The following is an 11,236-nucleotide window of genomic DNA, read 5'->3' as shown; positions in this document are numbered from 1 at the left end:
GAGTATCATATTGACTCATATATTTCGTATCATTACAGTAATTATATTTTATTAAGAGACAATTACAAATATACAAACTAATCGATTAACAACTAATCGATTAAAGAATAATAAATTTAAAGAAATCAAGCGAAAAAATATAAGAGCCGTCCATCAATCACTTTGCCCTGATATTTATGGAGATTTACATTATATGGCATTGATAGAATAATATTTTAAAGAATAATATTTATGCTTGCAAACGCAATAGAGTACTGCGAGTTTCCATTGCCGATACAAACTGACAAAAAACATATATTTGTCTCAGCCACTCAAAAAAAAAAATTAAAGAGATGACAAATTTATGATTTTTTTTCTCTTTAATTGATATCTTTTGTAAGTGTAATTTGTTTTGTTTTTGGTGAACTGTATTTTATTTTATTTATTTATTTATTTGAAATCCACGGTAATGTGATCGAAATGAAAATCTCACTAAATCTATATATACATAGTTTAAAAATAAATATGTTATAAAATGAAAGTGGAAAAGGACACTCGGAAACAATAAACACTTTATTTTTTAATCTCGTCTTTTAAACGAATTCACCGTAGTTTAATATTCAAAAACATAAAGAAAACAATAATTGCTTTATAATTTACATTTAGTATCCGATGAGCTCATAGAATGGAATATATCCATAATACAATGGTATGTAGCTGGCTGGTGCTTCCTGTAATTTAAAAAATAACAATTTTAATAATGACATTCAGTAAGTTAACTATATGACAGCTCGCAACGTCAAAGGAGACGATGGACAAAATACAATTTTAACTAACACATTTTAAATATGAGTAAAATGTAAAGTGATGTGGGGCACACCTCTGCTTTCCGCCCTCATTGGGCCCATTTAACCACTCACTAACATGTACGCTCGCAAACTACAAGCCAACATAAAGTTAGAATCATGTAATACAGAATTAATAAATTTCTACATGGTACTAAAACAATCGTCTAGATAGAAATAATTTATAACAATTACTCAGTAGTTTTCAGACGTTATCTTAATCTATTCCAATTTAACCAAACTGAACAAAAACTAAAATCTAAAGAAACGAAACCAAATATTGATGCCTTTTTCCTCTAAAATTGAAGAACAATTTTTTGCTGACTCATCGTTTTCCTCAGATTAACTTTTTACATCACATATAAATTTAATTCTATTTTTTCTAATTTAATATTAGCACACTTCTGCATGCTAAGGACCAGTCAAAATCGATTCGTAATGATTAAATTTGTTACAGCAACGTAACGTTAAATGTAATAAAATAAATATGGTAACTAGGTATTTCGTAGTTAATTTTAATAATTGTAGATATTGTCATTTCGTAGGCTACAATTCGTGTGAATTCTTTTATTTCATCATCAGCTTATTATACGTCCCCACTGAGGGGCTTGGAGCCTACCCTGATTTAGTTAGTGGTTCTAGGCCAAAGTCAACCACGCTGGCCCAGTGCGGGTTGGATGGTTGACACACCTATCTTTGAATTTCTTCTTCTAAATTGAAAAACACATTAGTACATGGTGGGATTCAAACCCAAGACCTGCAGATTGCAAGTCAAGTGCTTATCCCCTGAACCACCGACGCTCTTTTTATTTATTAAAACTGAATATAAACTCACCATATTCTGTTTCATAACATTTGAATCCGACGGTACTGATTCCTTATTATCATTATCCTATAAAATAAATATAAATTACAAACTGACGTAATAATAAAAGTATAAACATGTTTTATACTAAACCATAGTTATAACTTTTTTCCAATTTTATTGGGATAATTTCTAAAAGTTTTTAACTAATTATTGTAATGAAAAATGTTGAACTATTTCGGTTTCATATTCGTTTAGGTACTTACTAATTGTTCCTGTCTGTTTCTGTAACAATAGAAATTTTATTATTGTATTAATTTTATTTTAAGACAGTCTTATTTTTATGATTGACTAGATGCCCACGACTCCATCCGCGCGGGATTAAAAAAAAACATTATAAGTAGCCTATGTATCCTTCGAGACTATGTTCTACATCTATGCCAAATTTTATCGAGATCCGTTGAGCCGTTTTGGAGAGACCTTCTAACAAATATCCATCCATCTATTCTCTATCTATCCTCTGAATCTAAACATTCGCATTTATAATATTAGTAAGATTTGTATATTTTTATATCCTGAAAAACATAAATTATTAAGCACTTACTCGCAATTTCTATTTTCTTCACCTTCACTTTTAGATTCCTCTCCAGCTGTAAAATTATTATGAAAATTGAATTAATCAAGTTAAGAATATTATAAACGAGCTTGTACCCGCGACTCCGTCCGCGCGGAATTAAAAAAAAATAGAAAACGGGGTAAAAATTATCCTATGTCCGTTTCCTGGTTCTAAGCTACCTGCCCACCAATTTTCAGTCAAATCGATTCGGCCGTTCTTGAGTTATAAATGGTGTAACTAACACATCTTTCTTTTATATATATAGATACCTTAAAAATATCTAACGTACCTATAACGTAGAAAAACAATGCAATAAAACAAAATGTAACAAGATATTTAGACATGATTATAAAGTAAAATAAATAGAATCTGGTATTTTAACTCTTAAAAGTACTCCAGTGCAAGCTGAAGAATCTGTATCACCATATTTATTGGTTTAAACAACCTTGCGAAATTAGTTACGGACGAGAACCAAATTTTTCCTTGTCAAAAATACTATGGGAATAATGACTTTGTTCTTTAGAGATCCTTATAATTTTTTAAAACCTATAGTTATTTCAAATATACGTACTAAATAACGTACTAGCTGCCGCCGCGACTTCGTCCGCGCGGAATTAAAGAAAAAAATTAATAAGTAGCCTATGTGTTCTTCCAGACTATGTCCTATATCTGTGCCAAATTTCATCATCGTCCGTTGAGCCGTTACGGAGATGCTTTCAAACAAACATTTATAATATTAGTAAGATGTGTCGAATTGTATTAACAACCGTATTTAGGTCGTCATTCCCGTATTTCAGAGTAAAAAAAAGACTACTTCTTTCGGGCTTACTACTGAGGGCCTAGTACGAATATTTGCGATACGCGCCTACGTAACGTTATCGACAAAATACGTAATTTGTACGAGATATGTAGGTGTAATTGACGCCCGATAGGGACGCTGCACAAATTTTGACAATACAAAGACGTTCTCTCCAATATTCGTGCTAAGCACTGCATTTTTGTGCTAGCTTAAGTTCCCAAGTCCTATGGAATTTGTTACTTAAGTTAAACAACAACAGGGACTAAAAAAATATTATTTGTTTAATATACACTTGCTACTTACAATTGCACTACTAAGAAACTATAATAAGAGCTTAGAATCGTCAATAATTATATATTCGATCATTCATATTTCATATCAATACATAAGATCAAACTCGGATGATTTCGTTTCGGTTTTCCTCTAAATTATCTTCCATTAACAAACAACTTTAACTCAGCAGATAAAATTATAATATGAATATGTAATCCTTATTTTTTTTAATTACAATAGTGATTTATAAATATTTGTAATATTTCTTAAAAGCTCAATTATACCCTAAAACATACTTTACTGATTGTTAAATTAAATAAATGTGATCCATTGTGTCAAGTAATGGTAGTCATTTAATAAATCATCACTTAAGTACTTAGTACGTACAATGAACTTATTTTTTTTCATAGCCTGTGGGCATTTTTCATTATCGCTATGCTAAGTAAGACTGAAATGCATAAAAACAATAGAAGGTAATCAGTACCAGTCGTTCATTGAAAATTTCAAAAGAATTAATAATGTGTACGTACATGTCATGTAACCTTGAATATTTTTCTGTATATATTGCCAGAATCATCTTTGTTATAATTATAAGGATTTCAAAGAACAGTGCGTTTAGGTAATTTTGTCCAGTTGTTGTCGTTTTACATATAAATTAATGCTTCTTCTTTAACTTTTTTCTTTTATTTAATAAATCTAACTGGTGCAAGTATTTTTTTATATTAAATTCTGCCTGGCATTGTCATGGACTATTTAAGATGTAAGATGTCACAACCTGAGTAAGGCCTGGAACCGGTACTTTTTATCTGATACCTGAACAAGGTTAATGATGAACGAATGATATACTTTTCGCCTGTAAATTTTGAATAGCTTTAATATTGTAAGCAACATTGATAAATTATTTAAGCAGGCGTTCCTGTATTAGACCTTTAATTTAAAACTCTAAATATTTGACATGTCAAAAGTAAGAACTAACTTACCGAAGTTTTCCAATCCATTATTTATCATACTTCAAACAAAATATTCTTAAATCAACGACAGATATAGTGTTTCAAAAACATAAATAAAACATCTATTAATTTGTATCATTAGTTTATTTAAATGTTACAGTTTTCGAAAACGTTGAGTTCATAAAAAATAAAACAAAATAAATGTACAATTCAATGAACATACCAAAAATTATAAATGAAAGATAACCTTAAAAACATTACATGAAAAAAATTGCAACTGTTAAAAGTACTACCAACTATGAAAAAAAAACTGCCATTTATTATAATTTAAACGCTATTTTCAATAATAAGAGCTTGTTCGTCTACATGGCCATTATTGTTGACGATGGTTTTAGTGGCACCGGCGTAGTTCTTTCTGCCGTTGACATTACTAGAGACTGTGAACGAAGAAGATGAGGAACCGACGAAATGTTGATTTGGACCGGGCTTAATCCTCTTTAAGTTGTCATTGTTAAATGACGTAATCTGAAATATAAAAATTTGAAGATGTAATAAAAATAAGTTTTCTAACTAATTATCTTAACGATTTTAATAGGCTTAATATGCAAAAGTCCAAATTAAAAAATTACGATGACATAGATGTGTATTAATTTTGGAGTGAAATCGAAACTATAATGCATAACTCAGGGTTATTTCACTGTCATCGAATTTATCAACTTTTTTGCATTAAATATAATTTAGCTTACATGTATTTGCGGGAAGAATAATGGCATTGACGGCATAACTGGCATCTGTTAAACATACATATTACGTAAAAATTTAGACCATCGTACATGTAGACCATCGTAAGTTAAAGAAGGCTGAGTTTTATTGTTTGAAAAAACTAGTTCGCTTAACACGTTATTTTGCAGTTGTAAAAAGAATTTGCAAATTAAACAAAAATGTAACCTTACATTGAAGTGATTATTTCTATATTTACATACCTAATTGTCCTAGAAATGTCAAAATATGCGATAAAATATGAAATGTAATAAAAATATAAACACATTTTGTTACCTAATTAAATGCTCTGAACCGTAAATTTAAAAGTTTCAAATTATTATTGAAGTTGTTAACTTGAGTGCGTTAACTTTCATTCCTAACTATTTTATAAAAACAACTTTTATTTTTTCAACCTAAATTTCTTACGATCTATAAATAATAATTTTTGTATTTTTGAAAAATGTTGATATATTTGTATAAATTAAATTGAATACCTCAGTTATTGTAATTTTAGTGTACTGAAATAAAGATTTTATAAAACTAAATTAACACAAACGAAATTAACTAGCAAAGATTTTTTTTTTTCATTTTAATGAATGAATTATAATCATTCAAGAATATTTTAATTTTCATGATATCAAATGTAAAGAATGCTACAAAATTACAAATACAAATACAAATATACTTTATTGTGCACTATCATTGAGTAACAAAAAAAAACAATTCTTGCTTAAATATATGAAAGGAAATATGAGACAGTTATTTGTTAATAATCCATGAATTCCGTACGGAATAGAAAAATTATATTTTGTATAAAATGTTTAAAGAATTATGAATATTTTTAAATTATTTAAATACTTTTTACGTTTAACTTGTTTAGGAAAGACATTTTATTTTCTAGTTTTTTACTTTATTGACATAACAAATAGTAACATACCTCGCTTTCTGGGATATCGGGTAGCTATAAGATTTTGAATATTCATTTTTGTTTTTAATATTCTTGACTCACAACATAAGAAAAATAAAAATTATCTTTACTAATATATTAATTCTACCTGCGAGAAATCAATCGAAGGCAACTGTAAAAGATTATTAATTTTACTCTTAATTTTATGTCTAACTTTATTATTGAATTTTTAAAAGGTAACTTTTTTATACCTGTACTCCTTTTATATTAATTATCTGTAATCAATAATTTAATTGATCTAATACAAATTATATTTCGCTCAATTAACAAAATGAACTTAAAATAATTTAATCGTGAAAATATTCTAATGCAATTTAATTAATATTCACCCCAGGAATATTGATATCAGGCAACTGAAAAAATTGTAAAACCATAAAAGTACAGATAAAGCGTATTCTTTATTATTGAAAAAAATCCCAAACTATATGTACTTTATATTCTAAATTTGAAGCTAACCTTTGGTAAATCAATTTTCGGTAGCTGAAATAATTATAAAACAATTAAAAAAAATGATTTGAATAACGTAAGATTTTGAAATACTAGAAGTAGAGCGATTGTGTTTAGCATTTGCAATTATTTTTAGAAGTAATTTTGAATTATTTAGCTTATATTATATTTAAATTTTAAGAAATTCCTCACGAGTAGGATTGGCGAGAGGCAGACGGCCAGCCGTAAAATCTTAAGCCAAAACTTAAGGTTTACAAAACCTTGTGTGCCGACCCCACGTGAGCGGTAAAAAGGCCATTATTATTCTGTTTAGAATTATTGAGCAGAATTGTTTACGTAAAATTTTTTACCTTCGACAAATTTATCGGCGGAGTCTGTAAAATTGTAAAATATATTCAAATAATTCTCAATTAACCTAATTGTAAATAACACTAATAAAAGTATCTTTCCTAATCAAACATTTTTTAATGAAATTATTGGAAATCATTAGTTTAAATTAAGAGAATTATGCTACATTACCTTTCCCTTTGTTATTGTTATCTGTAGACGTTAATTTATTCGTTATTAATAATGTAAATATTATTTAATTATAAGAATAAGTTATTGATGATCGGAGTTTGAAAATTATATTTATTAAATCCACTATACCTTTGGATTTTGAAACTGAAACAAAAAGAAATAATGTACCAAATTTCATCTCGACTCACAAACATTTATTATTAAAAAATAAAAGTAAAGTTAAAAAGTTCGTCTTTGTATTATGTGAAAATAAGAGATCTAAAATGTATTTACCTGTTTTCATAAAGTGCAGTCACTATTTCTTATGTTTTAGAATAATAACATTAATATAACTATTTATAACAATCATAATCGCTTAATTTAGATTAATCTTAAACGGTTTTTTTATCCTTTAGTCGTTTCTTACCGGTGGAACTCTGAAACAAAAATAAAATAAGTAACTTAATTCTAAAAGAAACAACGCCATTGGTCTAATCCCAGTGATTCCCAAAGTGGTTAAGGTGGAACTGCTGGGGTCCGAAGAAGACACGGCGGCGTTGTACGATGGTAGGTAAAAAAATTTAAATTTTAAATTTAAAAAAAAAACGTAGCAGCAGTTCATCAAGCCCAGTTAAATTGAAAGAGGTCTCCGAGAAAAAAGTTTTAAATGTCGGGTTCTATCATTGGTCTCATGTCTTGACCTATCTAACTTTATAACTCTTTACTTACATGTTGCTTTTAATCACCGGCGGGGTTTTACCAACTGTAAATAGAAACAAATTATATCAAGACAGGTATCCAGTTGACCGATCGGCCTACCGATCAATAGGATTTTTTCCTATTGCGCCGATTAAGTCCATAGAATAAAAAAAATCTATTGGTCCCATTGAATTTTGGGTTTGAATCGTACCAATAGGATTTTTTCCTATTAATCGGCCCAAAGGTGAACACGTATTAAGTCATAAAATCAGTATTGATAACATTACGTAATGCTATGTATCGTGTATATGTTAACAACACTTAGTATGTGGAGGAAATAATATTTAAAATAAAAAAACTATTTCAGCAATTTATTAGCGGAAATCTTAATTTTGTATTCTTTTTGTACAAAATTCCCTCAGTCATAGTAAGCTCTTCTGTTATGTAGCGTTTAATAAGTTATCTATCGGTTCCGAGCGATGCAAGGATTTTTGTTATAAGTAAACAAAATTCGTCTCCTTAGAAACTCATGAAAATGTTATACAAACCTTTAAACTCCTTGACTTCACCGTTGTCGTTAGTTAAAACAGTGGTACCACCATTTTTGATGACATTTCCGTTCTCATCTGTGGTGTAACCACTGGAAGACTGTACCAATACACCATTAAACGATTCTCCTGGGCTAGGCTTTTTACCAATAATGTCATCTGGACTGGGTATCTTGATGGTAGGGAAAGGTATTATAGGATGGAGCGGGAAAGGAAAGAAAGGCTGGAAACTGTTTACATGGATGTTTTGGAAAGGTTTTTGAAACTGTAAATTATAATAAATTACCGATTAAAATTCTGTATAAGTAAAAAAAATAGAACACGTATTTTAATTTTGAGATACTTACTCAAACAAAACACATGACTTTATTGTAATGTGTTTAAGTTAATCTACAAAGACGAACTTATAGAAACAAATAAAGTAAAAGTAAAATTTATTGAAATCAGTTCTTACTCGTGAGGATGCTTCAAAAATATTAAATTTTGTTTTCTGTCTATCTTACCTGATCAAACGGAAACCTAAAATAAAAATTACATTACAAATTATGATAAAAAGGTTTTTTCTAAATGTAAAAACTTACTAACAATATTTTGCTAGACTTCTGCAAGGATACATTTAAAAAAAAGAAACGAAGTAAAAAAAGTACTGCTCAAATTATCTATGGTTTTTCCATGTTTTTATAAGTTACATTGTTATATCACACTACAGATTGTAAATGATAGAATAAAGTTATTTATTTTCTTACCCTTGAAATGGATTTTGATTATCATTACTTGGGTCGGCTGAAAACAAAAAAAAATAGCTAAATTTAATAGCGACAGCAAATTTTGAAATAACCAGTGTGGGTATTAACAAAAAAATTATGTTTGCAACTAAAATATAGTAAGCTAGTGTAAGTTTAAATATATCAAAAATATTCATCTAACAAAGGAATCATTAAAGTCGTCTTACAACATATAAAAGTATGTTGTTAAATATAATATTTACGCAGCTGTTCATTTATTGAGAATTCGTGTCTAAAGCAAATAAAAATTCGTATTACGTCATTGATGCAATGGAAAATTTTTGATTGTGAAATAATAAAGACAGTTTACTAAATCTTACTAATATTATAAATACGAAAGTTTAGGAATGAATGTTTGTTTGAAGGTATCTCCCGTAAAAACTTCTTTTCTTACTCTAGTTTTCTAGTTTTAGTTCAATTCAGTTCAATGTATTCCCCACACTAAGATTTTTTATTACTTTTATCATTAAACTAGCTTTTACCCGCGACTCCGTCCGCGCGGAATAAAAAAATGCACACAAGATAAAAAAGTTCCTATGTCCGTCTCCTAGTTCTAAGCTACCTCCCCATCAATTTTCAGCTAAATTAGTTCGACCGATCTTGAGTTATAAATAGTGTAACTAACACGTCTTTCTTTTATATATATACTAGCTTTTACCCGCGACTCCGTCCGCGCGGAATAAAAAATAGAAAACGGGGTAAAAATTATCCTATGTCCGTTTCCTGGTTCTAAGCTACCTGCCCACCAATTTTCAGTCAAATCGATTCAGCCGTTCTTGAATTATAAATAGTGTAACTAACACGACTTTCTTTTATATATATAGATAAGATAGATTACTTTGTATGACTGAAACATAATTTGGATATAGCAGCACTTTTAATGTTGTTTCCTTTAAAAATACACAAATGCGCTAAACTTTTGACTCAACTTGGTTTTTTTTAAATCAATAATTCTGTGTACCAATATAGCCTGGAAAAGAATCAGTGACGTCATATTTTGAGATAATCGGTCAAGCCAGGACATAATGAATTGACATCCGTAGAGACCGTTAAAACATTTCTTTCACGACAGCCGCACGAAACGGTACCAGTGCTTATAATTTTTCCAGTTCTAGACAAAAATTTAGATACAGTTAATCATAAATATAAATTTAACTTACCATTTACGCCAACTACTAACACAATTGTAGCGATTAGGAAGAAATACGCCATTTTTTAGCGTAAGTTATTATTCGGTATTGTAAGTCGTTCGCAGTTCCTTCGAGCGAAGTTTTCAAAGCACTGAAAATTTATACATTGAATAACTCATTTAAGTATTATTCGTAAATTGTTGTTTGAAATGCTACAAGCTGAGTAAATAACTGAAACGAATGGCCGTTACGTTTTCTGGAAAAATATGTTGAAAAGAATAATTTCAAGTGAAACGAGACTCACATTGAAATAATACACTCAAAACAAAAACCATAAGGTTTTCTTGGAAACTAAAATTTGTTTATGAGTTGTTATTTAATTTTCAAACTTATTTTTTACGTAATAAAGTTTTATGTGGTTCGCGCTGGCCGTAGAGACTTGCTCACGGTACTAATTTGTTGATACTGATGCGTGTTTGTTGCCGTAGCTAATGACATTCGTGACTTCGAAGCATAATAAAAACAATGAACGTTAGTTCTATATGTAATATTTATGCCATTTTACAACTAGTCTGTTCTGTTTGTGTAAATTAAGATCATCTAGTATTCACTAGCACCTATAGTCCAACTATCTAGGGTAAGGTTAGAAGTACATAGTCGTAACTTCAAATCCTTCATTTAACCGTTATTGTGAACATGCCTTATCTGAATTTGAAAGCTTAAATAATGTAATTTTAAATGTTAATTATCACTACTTTATACTCTTAATAATTATGTATTAACTATTGTAACTAGAGCAGAAAATGTTGTTAGTTCCATCATGAAAATATAGAAAAATTCGTGAACTAAAATTATTAAAAATACAAGAATGTCTAAACATTCATTAAACATAACCTCAAAATTAAGTCAAGGCCAAACGTGCAAAGAAAAAGTAAAGTATAATATTATGCTGATTTTAAAACAATTTATTGTGCAGAATAGAACAAAATTACACCATTGATTACCTTATAATTTAAAACGTATTGAAGACTAAAACAAAGAAACGCTGTTCACAGAACACGTATACATTGTGACTGACCTTCCCGAATTTCCACAAAGATGCAATATTTTCGTATTGATAACCAAAACAGGTC

The 11,236-nt window shown here is 29.1% G+C and overlaps 1 protein-coding gene across 2 annotated transcripts; it reads right to left on the bottom strand.

Moving 5' to 3' along the window:
* Window positions 1-4,587: 4,587 nt before the first annotated feature.
* On the bottom strand, window positions 4,588-10,563 carry LOC106716931. Of its 2 annotated transcripts, XM_014510602.2 has the most exons (10): window positions 10,408-10,563; window positions 10,134-10,254; window positions 8,935-8,971; window positions 8,692-8,707; window positions 8,189-8,453; window positions 7,671-7,704; window positions 7,369-7,378; window positions 7,092-7,106; window positions 5,014-5,058; window positions 4,588-4,792 (listed from the first exon to the last, which is right to left on the bottom strand). In XM_014510602.2, the coding sequence occupies exons 2-10, from the start codon at window positions 10,183-10,185 to the stop codon at window positions 4,595-4,597; spliced, it is 672 nt and encodes a 223-aa protein (XP_014366088.2). In that variant the 5' UTR covers window positions 10,186-10,254; window positions 10,408-10,563; the 3' UTR covers window positions 4,588-4,594. The 2 variants fall into 2 exon arrangements, with proteins under 2 accessions (XP_014366088.2, XP_045537911.1); XM_045681955.1 differs by lacking the exon at window positions 7,092-7,106 and having other exon boundaries at window positions 10,408-10,562.
* Between the last annotated feature and the right edge of the window lie 673 nt (window positions 10,564-11,236).

The sequence above is a fragment of the Papilio machaon genome, chromosome 2 (genome assembly GCF_912999745.1).
Source record: "Papilio machaon chromosome 2, ilPapMach1.1, whole genome shotgun sequence".
In the NCBI taxonomy this organism is placed as follows: Eukaryota; Metazoa; Arthropoda; class Insecta; order Lepidoptera; family Papilionidae; genus Papilio; species Papilio machaon.
The sequence above is the reverse complement of the archived record's forward strand: the minus strand, read 5'-3'. Positions and strand labels throughout refer to the sequence as shown.

Excerpts from the sequence above, each read along its gene's own strand:
- LOC106716931 (XM_014510602.2), bottom strand. The coding sequence starts at position 10,185 with ATGGCGTATTTCTTCCTAATCGCTACAATTGTGTTAGTAGTTGGCGTA. Across the intron at positions 8,972-10,133 it reads GTTAGTAGTTGGCGTAAATG|CCGACCCAAGTAATGATAAT; the intron begins GTAAGTTAAATT and ends TTTTGTTTTCAG. Across the intron at positions 7,705-8,188 it reads TGAAGTCAAGGAGTTTAAAG|TTGGTAAAACCCCGCCGGTG; the intron begins GTTTGTATAACA and ends TTCTATTTACAG.